At 42.1% G+C, this 19855-nt stretch overlaps 1 protein-coding gene across 1 annotated transcript in view; it reads left to right on the top strand.

Annotated features, from left to right (window-relative positions):
• Positions 1-19855, top strand: part of Lrp2 (low density lipoprotein receptor-related protein 2) — a 161695-nt gene that overhangs the window by 116793 nt on the left and 25047 nt on the right. The window contains exons 50-62 of the mRNA NM_001081088.2: positions 1956-2472; positions 2880-3032; positions 3478-3648; positions 4440-4663; positions 7803-7980; positions 8700-8896; positions 9518-9763; positions 10737-10865; positions 12295-12414; positions 13661-13777; positions 14311-14427; positions 15308-15445; positions 17853-17975. Of these exons, the coding sequence (NP_001074557.1) occupies positions 1956-2472; positions 2880-3032; positions 3478-3648; positions 4440-4663; positions 7803-7980; positions 8700-8896; positions 9518-9763; positions 10737-10865; positions 12295-12414; positions 13661-13777; positions 14311-14427; positions 15308-15445; positions 17853-17975 (2430 nt within the window). The remainder of the gene's footprint in view (positions 1-1955; positions 2473-2879; positions 3033-3477; positions 3649-4439; positions 4664-7802; positions 7981-8699; positions 8897-9517; positions 9764-10736; positions 10866-12294; positions 12415-13660; positions 13778-14310; positions 14428-15307; positions 15446-17852; positions 17976-19855) is intronic.

The raw sequence follows: 19855 nt of genomic DNA, 5'->3' as shown, positions 1-19855 counted from the left end.
GAGCATGGAGGTTCTCCCAGGGTCCCCAGAGTGAGTTCTTGGCTTGCTTTTCATATTTATCTTTGGGAGACTGGAACATTTAGTCTCCTTTTCCCACTGACAACCAAGTGTAAGGAGGCAGCTGAAGCGGATATGAATTGTGCCCGTTTGAATTTCACACTACCAATGGGCCATGCTCTCTGTGCAGCTTACTCTTGCTTGTTCTTTTCTGCATGGTGGCATTCCTGGGGGGTGGGGTGGGGGAATCAAATGGTTTAAAAGCAGCCCACCACTGGTAATTGAGTGTTCTCACTAAATACATTTGCCAAATTGACTCAAAGTGTGTGTGTGTGTGCACACGTGTGTGCATGTGCAGAGAAATCTAGAATGAAAATACTATGGAAATTTGTGGAATTATAATATTATAAGTTATTCCCTGAAGCACACAAAATTATTTAAGTTTTCATCAATATTTAAAAATATATTACATTGTAAAATGGCATGTTTTATTTAGATGACACACATGAGTATAGTACGATAAAGTTTTTAATGAAGATAGAGTTCCATTGCTGTTTATGTAATATTTTGTTTCTGTTTTTATTTCACATATTTATTAATTTTGCTATTTGGGGACTGGGACTCACTTTGTAGCTCTGGCTGGCCTGGAACTCACTATGTAGGTAATGGAGAACTGTCTGCCTCTGCCTCCTAAGTGCTGGGATTTAAGACAGACAACCATGCCCTGACCTTTTCTGAGACCGGATCTTACTGTGTAGTTCAGTCATTCCTTGTCTCCTTCAGTCTTTCAAGTCCTGGGGTTACAGGCTCACACTGCCATACCTGGTACTCTGTAGGAACCAAATCCTTTGTGATACATCACTCAATTTTAATGTTCAGCTTGAAAAGGAAAGTCTCTCTTACAGGCCTATTTAACATCCAAACTCACAGCCAGCAGGATTGCTAGTAATCTAGTACACGTTATTCTTTTTGCAAACAATAAAACCAGCAGATGGCTAGAGAATGAATTGTTTAGGGTTATGTGGTAAGTTAACAGTTGAAGTAGATTTGGTTGGATCATGGTTTTGCATCTGCCATTCATTAAGAAGTCTATATTCTCCTGCTTTAGGGTGGGCTTGGCCACTTGTTACAGTGTCAGTGCTGTGAGGGACCTATCTTCGGGCACATCCCAACCCATACGACAGATGTATATACCACACTGGTAGCTTGTGATTAGTCAGGGCACGAGTGTCGCACCACTGAAGTGGGATGTGTTACAAGTGAACACACTAGACCACCTCTTGCCTTGTTTCTTCTTCCGCCATTTTGTGACTAAGCTTACTGAGAAATGGGCACAGTAGTTTGTGACTAATGTCCCAGCTACTTGGGAAATTTTAGCTGAGTGTTCAAGACTATTTCTGCTTAAAAGTACTAGTCACATTAATTGTTAAGATCTGGGGTAAAGGGTTAAGCTGGGTAGAGTGTGCTGGATATCCCTATACCTTTGTGCAGGTGACTGAAGAACCAGTAAAAATCTATGGCTGCTATTGACACGTATTATACTGTTCATATGCATATATACATGTCTATACAATTTGAGTATTTAAACATTTCAGTCATGCTGTAAACTTTGAAAAGGAAATTTACTTTGTTGCACAGAAATTAACAGCCTTCTTAGATGAGAGACTTTAAACTTAGTTTTTCTCCAGTTTTAAATATGTCTTATTTAAGGTAGTTTGATTGTAAAAGCTTAATAAGGAATTCTCTAAATAATGGGAGGAAAAAGATTGAGCTGGGGAGGAAGTTGAAAATTTACTGACTTTTGAATGATCAATGTGGCCTCTTTGAAGATCCCAGTGGCCTCTCCCGTTATGATTTGCTAAGAACTGGCACCGTATGGTAGGGGTGTTGATTTTGAGTGTAATTATGGGCCTATGGCTGATATTTTAGGTTCTCTAGTAACTGTCTTTTGCCTGCAGGCATTAATGAGTGCCAGGATTCTTCAATCAGTCATTGTGACCACAACTGTACAGATACCATAACCAGTTTCTACTGTTCCTGTCTTCCTGGGTACAAACTCATGTCTGACAAACGTACTTGCGTGGATATTGACGAGTGCAAGGAGACACCCCAGCTCTGTAGCCAGAAGTGTGAGAATGTCATAGGCTCCTACATTTGTAAGTGTGCCCCTGGCTACATCCGTGAGCCAGATGGGAAGAGCTGCCGGCAGAATAGCAACATTGAGCCCTACCTCGTCTTCAGCAACCGTTATTATATAAGAAACTTAACTATAGATGGCACGTCATACTCTCTGATTTTGCAAGGATTGGGCAATGTTGTGGCCCTGGACTTTGATAGAGTAGAGGAGAGGCTGTATTGGATCGATGCAGAGAAACAAATTATCGAGAGGATGTTTTTGAATAAGACAAACCAGGAGACCATCATAAGCCACAGGTTAAGACGTGCTGAAAGTCTGGCTGTAGACTGGGTCAGCAGGTAAGAACACAACCTCTGGTACGGGCTCTTGTTTTTCTTCCTGGTTTGGACAGTGTTTCTTTGTTGTGGACCAGCATATGCATGTAGAAGGGACACTGGGTTGGCAGAAGTGGACCATTGTGCCTTGGCTTCACAGAGTTTCAGGGGATTCTGGTTCCACTTACCCAATGAGCCATCTTTCCAACCATGGCGATTTGTAAAACCATTAGAAATTCTGAGTTTTTCAGGGCAATAGGGAATTGCTTCTTTTAGCTTAGGTATGTAGAACCATTTGATAACCTTTCCTGTTTCCCTGTGTCCTCTTTTGTTTGAGGAAGGTACCATGGAACAGATGTATGTACGAATCTTAGGGCACTGGGCATATAAACAAAGGGTCCATCATGGTAACCACTGTCTTTCCATTGCAGAAAACTCTATTGGTTGGATGCCATCCTAGATTGCCTGTTTGTCTCTGACCTTGAAGGTCGACAACGCAAAATGCTAGCCCAGCACTGTGTGGATGCAAACAATACCTTCTGTTTTGAAAATCCCAGGGGAATTGTCCTTCATCCTCAAAGAGGGTATGAGTCCTCTGTAATCTTGGGCCTTTTCTTTCATGTATTTCATCACTTGTTCATGTAACTACTTATGGATCAATATCTTGCTGGGATCTGTCTCTGTTTTTCTGCTTGGTGAATGTGTTAGTGCAATGAGCAGCATTCATTTCTCATTCAAAGGATATCTAACAGATGGACTCTTGTCTTTATCTTTTCATCTTCTGAGTCACATTTGAGTTGTATGCATGGGAGATTGTGGTATTTCTTTAGTGGATCCCTATATCAAAGCCACTGAAATACACAAGGGTTCATTTTGAGGACTGTTGGTCACCATCCTTATTGTTATGAATATTTTGCCAGGCCTCTTTCCTTTCTGAGACACTCTGAGATGGGAACTTCATTTCTTTAGATGGAGAACAGCTGTATCTTTTGGTTTTGGGGTCTGAACTCTCTGTGCTTGCTCCCATAGGTATGTCTACTGGGCAGATTGGGGTGATCATGCATACATTGCAAGAATTGGCATGGATGGAACCAATAAGACTGTGATTATCTCTACCAAGATCGAATGGCCCAATGCCATCACCATTGACTACACCAATGATCTCTTGTACTGGGCAGATGCTCACCTGGGTTACATCGAGTAAGTACCTTGGGGGAGAAAAGATGAACTAAGTAACTAATTACAAACTAACAGGGTTGTGCTTTCAGAGGATTCATCTCAACAATCGTGTATTCATCTTCCAACTGGCCCGTGGACTCAGAATCACTCTGAGCTCCCTTCTCTTTTCTAAGACAGGAGCTCATGTATCCCATATTGGCCTCAAGCTTTCTGTGTGGCTAGGGATGACTTTTAGTTCCTTACTTTACTTTACTACCTACAGGAAGATGCATGGAGCTCTATAGAAATAAGCAGAAAGAGAATGGTTAGAGTTTATGGCTAGTTTATGGTTAGTTAAGGCAGGTTATCAGGAGCCTGTCAAATTGACTCAGCAATTCAGAGATGTTCTCTTCTTGCAGAAAACCTGGGCTCATATGGAATGGCTCACAATACTCTGATACTTCATCTCTAGGGGATCTGATGCCTCTGGCCTCTGAAGACACACACACACACACACACACACACACACACACACACACACATCTAGAAAACTAGAATGATGCTTATCTCAGGAAATCAAAAGTGCTCAATGGGCGGAGCCAGCATAAAACATTATTAACCCATAATACCTAAACCACAGCTATGAACTGGTGATTCTGTCAATCTCTGTGGCTATTACAGTTTTTGAGTATAGCTTTTAAACTTTGATGTCATTTGCCATTTCTTTAGAGACCCAGGGGTGTAGAATTTTCCTGATTGATGGCTTTACACACTGATCCTGGAGGACATTTAGAGGAGAGGGGTTACTAACGTGCTTTTCTTTCTACCACCAGGTTCTCTGATTTGGAGGGTCACCATCGACACACAGTGTATGACGGAACACTGCCCCACCCCTTTGCTCTCACCATTTTTGAAGACACTGTTTTTTGGACAGATTGGAATACACGGACAGTTGAAAAGGGAAACAAATATGATGGATCAGGGCGAGTCGTGCTGGTGAACACAACCCACAAACCCTTTGACATCCACGTGTTACATCCATACCGGCAGCCGATTAGTGAGTAACTGGTGGACTTTGGGACAGTTGCTTTTGGGAACATGATTTGAAGGAACTCATTGACACTTGTTAATGTTTTCTTTGAAACAGCTTTTGAGAACTAAGAGGAATTCATTTCCCTACTTATAAATCACATTTATATTCTGCAGTGCTGGGCTAGAACCCAGGTCCTTGTGCCTGTGAGATGAGCACTCTGCCAACGAGCTGTGTTTTAAGTTCTTAGTTTTAGGCTAGGTATGTAGCTAAGGGTGGCCTTGAACTGACAAGTGACCTCCTCCTAAGTGAATGACAGGTATTCCCATAGCTAGTATTTTGGTGAGAGGACTGTTGTATTTTAAGGTGAGTTAAATTTCAACTGATTCCATCCCTAAGTACTTTGAAAAATAACATTCTATAACTCTATCAGTATGCACCTTTAACAATCATCCCTTAATAACAAATAAAATTTAGAAGAAAATTGTAGTCATTATAAAATAGTTATTATATCTCTGCTCATGGCAGCTTGGTTTGAGTCACAAAAATGTTATTATTCTCCTCTTCTGAGAAAATAATGGTGGAGGGAAGAGCATACTCCACTCTGAGTTTTTAATTCTGCTTCATGCAATTAAAGTTAATTAATCTTTTCGAAATAATGTGGGAGAGATTTGAAGTATACTTTTGGGGACGCAGATTGGCTTTTCGGGGTCTGCTTTGTTGTAATGTCTTGTTAAACACATCTTTTTTTTTCTAATTTTTTATGCTTTAACTAGCTCAGTGCCTGGGCACTTCTAAACCTCCTCACAGCCAGCACATTCTCCTCTCCAGCGTTCCTGACTTAACACTTAAATATATATTTTATCTTGATGCCCTGACTCCTTCTGGGCGGCTCCCTTATCTTTGCTCCTCAAGCTGCTTCTGGGGCTGCTTTCCTTCTTGTTCCTACATTTCTGCCATTGTGCCCTCCTGTTCCTTCCTGACGTGGCCCATCCTATTCCCTTCTTCTGGCTGAGATCCTTTCTTTCCTCTCCCCTTGTTTCTTCTTCCAGGAACCTAGAAATCCTCTCCCTCTCCCTCTCCCTCTCCCTCTCCCTCTCCCTCTCCCTCTCCCTCTCCCTCTCCCTCTCCCTCTCCCTCTCCCTCTCCCTCTCCCTCTCCCTCTCCCTCTCCCTCTCCCTCTCCCTCTCCCTCTCCCTCTCCCTCTCCCTCTCTCTCTCTCTTGCCATTAGCTGTTGACTCTTTATTGATCAATCAAAAGTCAATTGGGGACAGGGACCTTTGGCATTTGGACATGCAGAGTATTCCCATTTTGGGGGCTGAATCAAGACAAAGCATTAAAGCCAATTCCCAACATCTCACCGTTTCTGTGTAAATAGAAAAAAAGACTCTTCTCTCAGACATAAAATGAGCATAACCCTAGCAATTATGTAAATTACAAAGTATGGTATACAATTAACGTCTTGCCCATCATATTTGTCAGTTAGATAAAGCACTATACCATCTATATACCTGAGTTATGTTCCTATTTTAGCTTGCATTACTATCTGAAAACCATTTTTTTTTCAAATCTATGTCATCTCTTTCAATGCTAAACAACTTTGATTATGAGAGACTATAACTAGTCTTCAACCCTGTCAGAAATATGAGAATGAATTATTACCTGAATATGTAGGAAGCATATAGCTTCCAAACATAGCTTCCAAAACTTAAACAAATAAGAGACATCTGACTACCTGGACAGTTCCCTAATTTCTTATAATGTTGGAGCATCTGTCTTCAGCCTTGTGGCCCAGAACCATCTGACAGACCTTGAAATGAAGCAGGAACTATGAAGGACTAGTTTGTTCTGTCTTGGCAGAGCTAAACTGTCAACTATCCTGTGTTGTATGTCCTTTCCTGGACAGTATGTTTTGTCTGAAGATGAATAGGGCAGTTCTTGTCCAATGGCTACCTTGCCATAACTGGAGCAACTCTATATGGAGGTTTTGATGCTTAAATTCTTCTTTGAAGTCGAATAAGGAAGCTGTCAGGAACAGATATGCCTCATTGTCAAATGATCTTTAGTAATGACATAACATTAAATGCCACAGTCTGTGGCTCTCTGATGTTTTTGAAGACTATCTATGTAAAGTATATCTGAACTGTTAAACCTTAACTACTCTTAGCCATTTCTATTTGAGTAATACTGAAAATGCTTTATTATAATTAGAACAGATTCTAATATAACCATGAGGTTACTATCTGGCCTTTAACTTGTGTTACTTAATCATCCTACATGCTATTACAGTGTCTAATAGCAGTTATTAGAAGGACTGAGTCTAAGCCTTGTATTTTTAAATGAGTTGCAAATTTTGTATCAATATAAGAGATTTATATCAATGAAAACCTTAATTCTATATCAATATATAAATTCTGGACCAATTTTTCATCACCCCTATTCAGCAGGAAGAAGTTGTGGAGAGTTGTCATTCCAATCTCTTGGATTTGGATGTCTGGTTATGGTTATTTTACAAATTATAGATAGGTTGTCATTTTAAGGGATAATTTAGGAGTAGCATAATTTTGAACAGGGAGGAAATAGATGGGATGGATTACTAAATTCATTCTTGAACAAAGTATTGTGTAGCCATAATCCTTCATTGGTAGAAACCTCTATAATGGATGCAAAATTGAAGTTATAATTTCTAACATCTGACAAACTTAGAAGTAAAGAAAAATGAGAACTGCCACCATAATGGTATTCAGTATCTCTTTCTGGATGTTAATAGTCTTCATTTGGTCTTCCTGGAACTTAAGTTAATCTTTGTCTCTAAGGGAAGACCAAAAAACTTAAGACACTGCACATGCACAGGCTATTCATGCATGGCTCTGGCATGCAAACTTTTGTTGTTCCAATCAATCCTTAGGATGCAGGAGACTTGATGTATGAGTGTCTGCTGGGAATCACAACTCATATTTAAAATCTGGGATAGAATGCAAGCAGTATTATACTTTATTTTCCCTGGACTTGGAGAAACATCAAAACCACTATCTGCATTATTTAAATGTTGGCATAATGATAAAACTGACAGCATTCTCTTAGTTAAGTTGGTATGCTGCTAATTGGCATTTGACACTCAAGGCAAATGACAACAAATGCGTGCTTTCTTCTTCTATTCCATAGTGAGCAATCCCTGTGCTACCAACAACGGTGGCTGTTCTCACCTGTGCCTCATCAAAGCAGGAGGGAGAGGATTCACCTGCGAGTGTCCCGATGACTTCCAGACCGTTCAGCTTCGAGACAGGACACTCTGTATGCCCATGTGCTCCAGCACGCAGTTCCTGTGTGGCAACAATGAAAAGTGAGGCTCCCGCTCCCCTTTTCAAATTGCCTTGCCTGCCCTTGGGCATACATTGACCTTCGAGACTCTAGAGAGTTGGACAGAGATTTTCTTTTCTGATTTTTTTTTTTTGAGATGAATTCTTGCTGTGTAGTTCATACTGGCCTACACGTCATTCTGTAGCCCATGCAGGCCTGAAACTCACAGCAATCCTCCTGTTTCAGCTTTCTGAACGCTAAGAGTATGGGTTTCCATTAACTGAGATTTTGGTTAACTAGTTTGGCTCATAAGTGGGATCAAACTTTCTGTCTAGGTAAGATCTTTCTTGAGTAAAAGGAATTTGTTATCCAAAGAGATAATGAAGTAGAGTTGACAAAGACTTTTTTCCATTCTGTGGACTGTCTGAAGAAGAAATTGTGCCCCACCCGCCCATTTCTTTCTATTTGTTAAAGCTTGATTTTTGGTCCAGGATGGCTTCAATAATGGAGAAGACGCCATGTGACTTTACCATCTGTCATGTCATAAACACTCAATAATCCTTAGAACCTCCCAGCTTTCCAAAAAAAAAAAAAAGTCTCCCTGCATTTTGGTAGATAATCATGTACTTTCTAAAAATGTAATTCTATTTGTCTCCTCTCCACCATCGCTTGGGATTCAGCATCTAATTCACTTCTCCTTGTGAACATTGCTAGGTCAATGGCCCTCCATGCGTTTCTACAGGTTTTACTCTCTTTGTGCAGGTGTATCCCTATCTGGTGGAAATGTGATGGACAGAAAGACTGCTCTGATGGTTCTGATGAATCAGACCTGTGTCCACACCGCTTCTGCCGTCTGGGACAGTTCCAGTGCCGAGATGGCAACTGCACGAGCCCCCAGGCTTTGTGCAATGCTCGCCAGGATTGTGCCGATGGCTCTGATGAAGACCGTGTTCTCTGTGGTACGTTGGCTTCCTTTCTATACCCTTCTTTGTCTGTTTCTGTAGCTGATTTTGTAGAAGCAACCCAAAATCTCATTCAAAAATTTTGGAGAAAAGTTAGGGCCAACCCTGTATGCATTCTGATAGAGGATTTAAATTTGAACCTTTAAGGTCAATAATAAGTTATCTAGATGGCTGGTTTTCTTCTATGTGCTGGTTGCAGAATCCTCCTTGAGCTGACATTGAAAAGGAATCTTTCTTTCTCTTCATTTTAAGTGAAGACTGTGTTTTCTCTTTTATTAATACGGTTCCCCAACTACAAACTAAAAACAGAGTGTCAAAAGTAGCAATAATCACAAACTTTGGAGACAATTAAATGATAGAAAACAGAGTTGGAAGGTGTGTTTAGCATCTGGCCCCCAATTCTGTGTGAAGAAAAGGGCATGAACTCACAAGTCTGATAAAAGCCTATTAGTTATTCTAAATAAGAATAAGTCTTCACGCAGTCGTCAATGTTACCAGGAACTACCCTAGAGTGTAAAACCCAGTGAAAGGAAGTTAAAATGGCTTTCTCTGGACCCCACCCGTGGTGCTCCCATTCTTGACAGTTTCGCAACTTGTAACCAAACGCCCTGTTTGCAGAACATCACCGGTGTGAAGCCAATGAGTGGCAGTGTGCCAACAAGCGTTGCATCCCTGAGTACTGGCAGTGTGACTCCGTGGACGACTGCCTGGATAATTCAGATGAAGACCCTTCGCACTGTGCCAGCCGGACCTGCAGGCCCGGCCAGTTCAAGTGTAACAATGGACGCTGCATCCCGCAGAGCTGGAAGTGTGACGTAGACAATGACTGTGGAGACTATTCCGACGAGCCCATCCATGAATGCAGTGAGTTCCCTGGGGTGGGCCCATGCAAACAACCAAGGCCAGTAGACAAGCAGATGGGGACGCGTCCTTCTACCCCAGTGTAAGAGAAGGAAATATCCTTTCTTGTCTTTCCTTACAAACTCTATCACTACAACATAGAGCAGAGTTGAGTGGTTTCTATTTGTAACCAGACCTTGGCCACACCTCCCATGCCAGGCACTGAGCTGTCCACCCATGCAGAGCACGATAGGGAACACTCACGTGATCCATATGGGAAACACTGAGGTCAGGAAGGTAAGGCCTCTGCATTGCAGGTAAATAAAGTGAGGCTCAGGTTAAGTTCATGGTCATATTACCACAGAACCAGCATTGCAACTCAAGGATTTTACTTCAAACCAGGTACATGCCCTGCCTTAGTCAGGCTTTTGTTGCTGTGAAGAGACACTGTGACCATAGCAGCTCTCATAAGGAAAGTATTTAATTGGGGATTGCTTACAGTTTCAGGGGCACACGGCAGCATACAGGACATGGTGCTTGAGAAGTAGCTTATCGTTCCATATCTGGATCCTCAGGTCGCGGGAAGAGAGAGTGACACTGGGCCAGGCTTGAACTTCTGATGCCTTAAAGCCTACCACCATGACACGCTTCCTCTAACAAGGCCACACCTACTTCAAGGCCACACCTCCTTACAGTGGTACTCTTTATGGGCCTTTGGGAGTCATTTTCATTCAAACTACATATCCCTTCCAGTCTAAAGTACATCACAACCCTAATGAATGAGACTGAGATAACAAAAGAAGTTAGGGCTCTAATGTTCTGCTCATTGAACACATCACACCTATCACACCTAATGGAGGGGTCTGTTTAATGGTTACGTGGTAATTGTTAGTTCCAGGCACCAAGTCCTCTGTATAACCACAGTGAGGAGCCTTCTGGTGCTGTTTCCAGCAAGACTGGTACTTCCACTCTCATTTCTTGATTTCTTCCTTTTCAGTGACTGCTGCTTACAACTGTGACAACCACACAGAATTCAGCTGCAAAACTAATTACCGCTGCATCCCGCAGTGGGCAGTGTGCAATGGTTTTGACGACTGCAGGGACAACAGTGACGAGCAAGGCTGTGGTAGGAAGGGCTCTGGGGTCTGGGGAGGGGCAAGAGAATGTCAGTGTCAAGCACTGCTCTCATAAGGATAGATGTCCCATCTCTTTACCTCTGGAAAGGAGCTTGGGGTCATTGGGGGGACTTAATTCATGTCATCTTAAATGACATCTGGTCCCAAAGCAGATGAGTTAGAGACAATATCATTAAGATGTTAGGATCCTTGCTGACAGGAGTCTGATATAGAGTTATTTCCTCTCCTGAGAGGCTCTGCCAGTGCCTGACAAATACAGAAGTGGATGCTCATAGGCCATCCATTGGATTGAGCACAGGATCCCCAATGAAGGAGCTAAAGAAAGGACCCAAGGAGCTGAAGGAGTTTGCAGCCCCATAGGAGGAACAACAATATGAACTAACAAGTACCCCCAGAGCTCCTAGGGACTAAACCATCAACCAAAAAGTACACATGGTGAAACTCATGGCTCCAGCTTCATATGTAGTAGAGGATGGCCTAGTTGGTTATCAATGAGAGGAGAGGTCCTTGGTCCTGTGAAGAGTCTATGCTCCATTGTATGGGAATGCTAGGGCCAGGAAGTAGGAGTGAGTGGATTGGTGAGCAGGGGGAGGGGATAGGGGAAGGGAGTTTTCTGAGGGGAAACCAGGAAAGGGAGTAACATTTGAAATGTAAATCAAGAAAATATCTAATAAAAAAAAGATGTTAGGAGCATGTTTAATTTCTTCCAAATGTACAGTCCTTATTCATACATGACATGTCTAAACAGCTTGTCTGATCTCACAGATGGTGGTAGGTACAATATGGCACAGAAGAGGTATTTCCAAATCTGGATGTATTATTTCATGACCATCATCTTCTAAGTGTCTTTGTGACTTTCCTAATCATCTAGTAGGCAGCTATAGTCACTCTGGCAACATGGAAAAAATGTAGGCAAAAAAAGGGACAAATTTAATGGAAATTGTCAAAATAAAGTATATACTGTCTCTTGAAACCAAAGCATCTGAATGTATAGTTTAGAGAGGAAAAAAAGATAATGGGTTATCTTAATGACACTAGTTCTAAAAAACTAAAGGTGGCGTAATAGAATGTTCTTATGACTCCATTTTAAGCCTCTGAAAAAGTTTTAGCATCTTGTTGCCAATTAAAAACTTGATATTATATTTTACTTTTAGAGTAGTTTCTATAAAAGGTAATAATGGCTAGTCACATGCCTTTCTTTAATCCCTGAGGCAGAGGCAGGCAAGGCAGTCAAAAGATACTCTTCCTCCCGCAAGGTAATAAATTTACTTTCAAAATAGAGGATGGGTTAGGGTTAGCTAACAGAGGACATCCCAGTGTCTGGGTTCTTCAAGAATATGGAAACGTAATTCTCAGACTCTATCAACATGAGACGGGGACCCTAGTTTACGAAGTCTTGACCATGATTGTGCTTTGTAGAATCGGTGCCGTGTCACCCTTCTGGGGATTTCCGGTGTGGAAATCACCACTGCATCCCTCTCCGCTGGAAATGTGACGGCATTGATGACTGTGGAGACAACTCAGATGAGGAAAGTTGTGGTGAGTGTGCTTAGGATTTTGTGACCCCATGAGCTGCAGGGCCTGGGATGTCTGTCTATATAATTCATCCATTCCTCCTCAGAGGGTGGGATGTCAGTTTGTTGGGCCTTTTTCTCTGGGATACGGAAGTATATATTTTCCTGAAATGCTAATCAGGCAAGCTTTGGGAGAAGGTATCTGTGAAGGGGATATTTAATCAAGTCTACAATCAAGTCTACTTTGGTATGTTACACACACACACACACACACACACACACACACACACACACACACACACACACACACACACAGAGATGATGTTTTGGTAGCAGGTGTAATGACTTAGCAATGGAACCTGAACCTGAGGGGAGGAAGCCAGAGAACTTGATTGAGCATGCCAAACTCAGTATTTAGTTTTGAATGGGAAGGCATGTTTAGAAAATACGCCCCGTCATCATTTATCGTCACTGGCTCATGGTATGTTTTCAATTTCAAGTTTCTTTTTAATTATATCCTTTTCAACTTTAGTTATGTTTCAGAAGTCCTCAGCCTTGGCTAGAGGCATTCCAGAGAATCGGGGTCTTGATTACACCTAGCAGTGTCAATCACCTAAGACTTGTTACACAAGAGTGCTCTAGGAGGTACTTCTCAGCCCTGTGGGTGTCAGAAAGAGGAAGGTCACAAGCCCAAGGCCTCCTTGGATCATAGTGTGAGTTTAAGGCTAGCCTGAGAAACATAGTGAGACCACATATACACATGATGTCTGTGTGTGTGTGCATATATGTATGTATATGTATATTATATATGTGTGTATAGATCTAGTCCAAGAATGTAAAAACAGTGTTAAAACACTTGTCCTTCATGGATGATGTCCTAGGTTCACTTCCCACTACTAGTACATGAGCAAAAAGATAATAAATTTCACATTGAATACTGTCATTGGGTAGCAAGAGTTTTGCAAAACTCTTTATGGATTTGAAATTGAGGCAGTTGTTTGTATGGTGTTCCCCACCCCCCCCTTTTTTTTTTCTGGACAAGGTCTCACTATGTAGCTCAGGCTGTCTTTGAATTCAGTATGTAGACCAGCCTGGCCTCTGCTTCCCAAGTATTGGGATTAAAGGCTGTGCTACCATGTCCAGCGAGGCATAAGATTTTGTTTTAGAATGTGACTGGATCACAGGACAGAATTAGGTACCCATGGGCCCAGGCCAGCTCCCCAGGTAGGATTCCTGGTGCACACTGATGGCTTGGTCCCTCTCCTTTTCAGTTCCTCGGGAGTGCACAGAGAGCGAGTTTCGATGTGCTGATCAGCAATGCATCCCCTCTCGATGGGTCTGTGACCAAGAAAATGACTGTGGAGACAACTCGGATGAACGGGACTGTGGTAACTATCAGGGCACACAGAATCTTATACTGTGATGCTGTGGAGACTTTGTCAACCAGTGTTGATAAGTTCTTTAGTGTGCAATGACATAGAATTTTTGTCATGTTAAAGTTCCACTTAACATGATACCATTTGCATTTTCCATTTTTTATGTTTAACTTACAATAGTCTGATCAGAGTGATAGGAAGATAAGAAGGGTACCTGTGACCCTGGGATAGAACACAGAGCCTTGGGACAGACACTCTAAAACTAATTAAATGGTGGGTATGGGTGACATCATATACCCTTGAAACTATTATTTCTGAGGAGGAATTTGAGGAGGAATTTAAGAGCTGAGGTTACCCTACAGGGCCATAGGAGTATTCATCTCCGTATGCTGAATGGAGAAATTGAATTATGAGTTTGTCTATTTTACTGACGGTAGCGAGAGTTCACTATGAGTCAGCCATGGGGTATGGATAGGAAAGGAGCAGTAGCCTCTGTGAGCCCAGTTCCATGAGCTCTTCCAAGACTTATGATCTTTTCTCTTCAGAGATGAAGACGTGCCATCCTGAACATTTTCAGTGTACGAGTGGACACTGTGTGCCCAAGGCGTTGGCATGCGATGGGAGAGCAGACTGTCTGGATGCTTCTGATGAGTCCGCTTGCCGTAAGTGCCTGCTCACTTGAGGTCCTGTGTGTTTCAGTGCATAGGAAGGGCAATTTAGACCCAACCCACTTCTTAGTTTAAAAGCCTAAGTATGTTCTCTTCAGCCTTCTCATGACGTTGAGTTTGCCTGAGTCATTATTTCCCAGTGGACTTAGGATCCCTAGTTGTTTGTAGTGGTCGTGCAGTAGTTATCTACAGTAGACTTTTGATGATGCAGCTGCCGCTTTCTGAAGTTCAGGGAGACAATCAAAGATGATGGGAAAGACAGTTTTGATACATGTGGTAAGTGGCGATTGGCCAGAGAGACACAGTATAGTGTTCTCTCTGTGATGATTTGTGTCACTGAAAACTGGGTTCAGAGAACTGTCTTGCCCTTAAGACATAAACACCCCCTGTCTTTTTGGTTTTCCAAGACAGGGTTTCTCTGTGTAACTGTGGTTGTCCTGGAACTCACTCTGTAGACCAGGCTGGCCTCGAACTCAGAGAACCACCTGTCACTGCCTCCCGAGTGCTAGTATTAAGTGTGCGCCACTACACCCGGCCAAAGACATTTATATCCCTTTTTATAGATAAGCCACAACAACAGGGTAATGAATAATGAAGAGTCACAATAGCAGGTGTTGAGGGAGACCCAACTTCAGGTTTCTGATGGTTGTAAACTTCGATATAGGTGCTAGGAATGGAACCTGGGTGCTCTGGAAGAGCAGCAAGAACTCTTAATCTCTGAGCCATCTCTCCAGCTCCCGATAACCACTATTTTAAAATCTCCAGAGCTTTTTGGATTCATTCCTGGTTAAGAGCTATTGATTTCCATAAAGTGAGTAAAACTGTATATGTCTATCTCATTAATGTTTTGTATGTGTCCCCTCCTTACCAACAGCGACTCGCTTTCCCAATGGTACCTACTGCCCAGCTGCCATGTTCGAATGTAAAAACCACGTGTGCATCCAGTCATTTTGGATATGTGATGGGGAAAATGACTGTGTCGACGGTTCTGATGAGGAGATTCACCTGTGCTGTAAGAGGGCGAGGGAGGGGCTGAAAGGACAGTTCCTTGCTTGGCCATATATATCAGTGTTCATTCTATGCGGCGTGTGAGCGTGGAGGGCAGATGTGTAATCTTGAGGCCTGATTGATGGGCAATCAATCCTGGTGATTTCATTTAGTCCTGTTGCTTCAGTTCTCCAGCTGGAGCAGCTGGAGGTTAAGAGCCAAGATTTTAAACATGTAGGCTGTAGCAAACATGGAAACCCGAAGTGCACAGGTCCTGAGGTGGGAAGGAAGAGGAGGAGGGGGAGGAGGAGGAAGAGGAGGAGGAAGAAGAAGAAGAAGAGGCATAAATTGTAGCTCTCCTCTCCATCCTTGAAGTACCCCCTCCTTGTCCCCTTGGAGCTCTTGTGTAAAACCCGATGATTTGATTTTTGAAACCACTTCCCTTTATGTAATAATTCAGGACCATTATAAATACTTTTTTTGTTTGTGGTGTGGACAGGCCAGAATCATAACACATTTTCTGGCTTGGTTTAAGCTTACGGAGGCAGAATCTGTAAGGGTGGGTTTTTTTTTTTTTTTTTTTTTTTATAAGATTAGAAAAGACTATTGTATGGGTATTTCATCTGCAAGTATGTCTGTATAACGAACTATACTGAACTTAACTGAAGCCAGAAGAGGGCATCGGATCTCCGGGAACTGGAGTTACAGATGGATGTAAGCTCCCTTGTAGATGTTAGGAATGGAGCTTGGGTGATCTGGAACAGCAACGAGTTGTCTTAATCTCTGAGCCTCTGTCCATCTCCCCAAAACTACGTTTTAAAAGCTCCAGTGCTTTTTAGATTCGTCCCCGGTTAAGAACTATTGATTTTCACCAAGTGAATGAAGCTGCAGTTGTTTTGGATCACTGGTGAGAGGCTAGTGTAGTAATTCTCACAGTGTCTCCCTCGGGCTGGGAATCACTGGTGGAAAACATGAGAAATGTAAATTTGCTTGGCTTGGGTGGCCCAGGCTCCTGTTCAGGAAGACACCTTCCAAGCGATTCAGAAGGGAGTTGCAGTTTCAGAAGGGACCCAGGGACATTTCTGCCTGAAATCTTCCGATGGCTCGAGTGAAGTGGCTCTAATTCAACAATGCTTCCAAAGTCCTATCACTTCCATTCTCTTCCTGCACCGTCCTACTCATTCTCTGTGCAGAGATGGGATTACTGAGTGTGATGTCAGAGTTCCTCTTTCAGTGACTGTTGTATTTTCACAATGGCCTTCCAGTGCTGCCCTGTGACTCAAAATTTCAGAAGCACTTAGGAAGTTATTTCTTTCTGTAAGGCAAAATCTGTCATAGCAAATAAAATTAAATGTTAGAGAGGTGAGGACACACACATACACACACACACATACACCATTCCACATACTCACACAAATGTTCCATGTTCTTTCCTAATGTCTGTACCAGCCATTCACAGCAAATAATTCAAATAGTAGTTTCCCTAACAGTATTTTCAAGAATCAGCCCTGGGGGTCGACTCCTCCTTTCCTCTAAAGGAGCCTAATTACAAGGGTCATCTTTTGATATCTGTCTTTGATGGGAAGTCCAAATAATTCAAGTCCTCCATTTAGAAGAACAACACAGATTTATGAGTTATTCATTGAATTACATATATGGATGTCTCAGTTTCATTTGTTGTTGTTGTTGCAAAAAAAGCAACTTGAAGACAGGTTCAGGTTCCAGTCCACGATGGCAGGGGGTTCACATCACCAAGAGCTTGAAGTAATTGGTTATCGTATACCCAGAGCCATAAGAAGAGACCAATGAGTGTGTGTATGCTAGTGCTTGGCTCACTTTCCCACTTACACAATCCATTAACACTAACCATCATGGGAGTTCCCTGACATGTTGGTACATGCAGAGAGGACTGTGTCTCCAGTGCCTGGGTGTGACCCTTCTGTTCTTCCCAGCTGCATAAGTCGCTGCTAGACAGGATGAAATGAAGACTTCGTGTTATGGATATTTAAAGATCACAATCAGAAGGACGAAACTGTGGTCTCCTGGCTGTCAGGATGACTCCTATATAATCTCAATGGCTTTTCCAACTCCATGACTTAACACATATGTCCTCCTTGTTCTGTGCCCTAGCCACAGAGATTTTTATATAGCTTCTTCTGTATGTAAAGTCTGTTCCTGTCCGACTCAAGTTCCATGAGTATAAAGACTGTGTCTCTCTTGCACCTCTCTATATCTAGGATCTACCTAGCACTTGCAACAGTGATGTAATGTGTATCTGAGACTCAGGACATGTTTGTTGATTAATTGAATGAGCAAGTGAATGAATGAATGAGTGATGAGTGAATGAAGTGAGCCTGGCACTGGGATAGCCTGGAGGTTTTAGACATTGTCACTTCTACTTTTAATTTGGAGCTTCCTTTTTTATTTCCCAGTCAATGTTCCATGTGAGTCACCACAGCGTTTCCGGTGTGATAACAGTCGCTGTATTTATGGCCACCAGCTGTGCAATGGTGTGGATGACTGTGGAGATGGAAGCGATGAGAAAGAAGAACACTGTAAGCAGAATGGGAAAAGGAGAAGGCAGAAACCAGGGTCCTTAGCTGTTTGTGAGATCTTCCTCGGGGTTTCCAATGGTCCTGGAGAGGCTTGCTTTGTGCCTGTAGTGGTGAATCACAGACAGTGTGAACTCGTACATTGCTCACACACCAGCCTGCCCTATCCTTCCTATCTCCCCTGAGGAAGATGTTGATGACTCTTTGCTTAGGCTAAGTTTAAATAAGATACTTTCATGCTTTTTAGAAAAATGAGAGAAAAGACCAACTGCTTGAGTCATACTCCACAAAGTTAATTGTATTTGTTGTCAAGGATGAGGACTTCACAACCTACAGTCGCTAATTGCTAATCTGGCATGTGAATGTATATTTCTTCTAATGCTCAGCTGAAAAGATCATGTTAAATAAGGTGCCTCCGTGTTAACATAGCTAACCCGGTATCCTTCTTGGATGTGGAAATCCATTTTGCAGAGGAGAAAAATGAAGTGATATCTTTAAAAAGTATATTATTTTACTATTTTTTTATGTATTTGGGTATCTTGCCTGCATGTATGCCTGCATCTCATGTATCCCTGGTGCCCAACCCAAGACTAGAAGAGGGTATCAGGTCACCTAGAACTGGAGTTAGAGTTGTGAGCTGCTTTGTTGGTGCTGAGAATTGAATCCAGGTTCTCAAAGAGTGCTCCTAACCACAGATCCATCTCGCCATCCTTAGATTAGTTCAAGAGAAAAACCTGAAACTGGCTGTATTTCACATTTAAATATCAGAAATCATACTTTTGTTTAAAAGTTACTCTATTGAGTACTCTACTCAGTGTTTTGCAAGTTTGCTTAGAAAGAAACCACTGAGAAAATGGGAAAAGCTAGTTTTTCCAATAAAAGCATGACAGAAATTTTATTTCATTCTACTTGGAATGAAAAAATTAGACTCTTTGCAATCACCAGTAACAGTTCTGGGCTAGGATGCCACATTGACCTGAGAAAAACCTGAGTTTTACTAGAGTCAGTACTTAACAGCACCTCGGCATGCTCTAAGGCATGGAGATACCAGACCAGGAATATATTCAGCCCGTGCAGATATTGTGAAGGCCCCACTTGAATCAGAAGGGATTTGGGTAGATCCGGATGCCTCTCTGTGAGGAACATCTCTTCCTCTTGTGCTTCCTAGACTCTGGCCCTCCTCTTTAGCCCTATAGCCTTGTTGGCTTTCCTCTCCATATGATGAGCCCTCCTTAGGGGGTGGACAGCTGTCTAATGTCACTCACTTGTAGTAGGTTGGAGGCCAAGACTCCTTTCAAGAAAAAAAATAAAGATTTTGATTAATGATGCACAGTAAAACACAATGTACTGCATCTTAACCCTCTGTAAACTGTAAGTGCATCGAGGTCATTACCTTAAAGAGAATGATATTTACTACGATGGAATCAGTTGTTTAGTATTCTGCTGATACCAAAGCTATAATGGTCTAAAGGAATTCTATAGGTAGATACATCCATTTTTAAGAGTGTGCTTTTGAACAAGAGATAGGAAAGAAAGAACACATAGACTTGGAAACATTTTTATATTCCTAGCCATATGTTAATGAGCTGATGAGTATATCTTTTATTTGAAGCATTATGAATTAGCTTCTTTCGTTCACCAATCTGAGTGATTATCTTTAAAATCATTATTGTTTTTAAGATGTCAATTCTTGAATTTCTTTCCTGGTCAATTTTTCTTAAAAAGATTTATTTATTTATTTTATGCACGTGAGTACACTGTTGCTCTCTTCAGACACACCAGAAGAGGGGATCAGATCCCGTTATAGATAGTTGTGAGCCACCATGTGGTTGCTGGGAATTGAACTCAGGACCTCTGGAAGAGCAGTCAGTGCTCTTAACCAC

Source organism: Mus musculus, chromosome 2, assembly GCF_000001635.26.
Source record: "Mus musculus strain C57BL/6J chromosome 2, GRCm38.p6 C57BL/6J".
Taxonomy (NCBI): domain Eukaryota; kingdom Metazoa; phylum Chordata; class Mammalia; order Rodentia; family Muridae; genus Mus; species Mus musculus.
The sequence above is the reverse complement of the archived record's forward strand: the minus strand, read 5'-3'. Positions and strand labels throughout refer to the sequence as shown.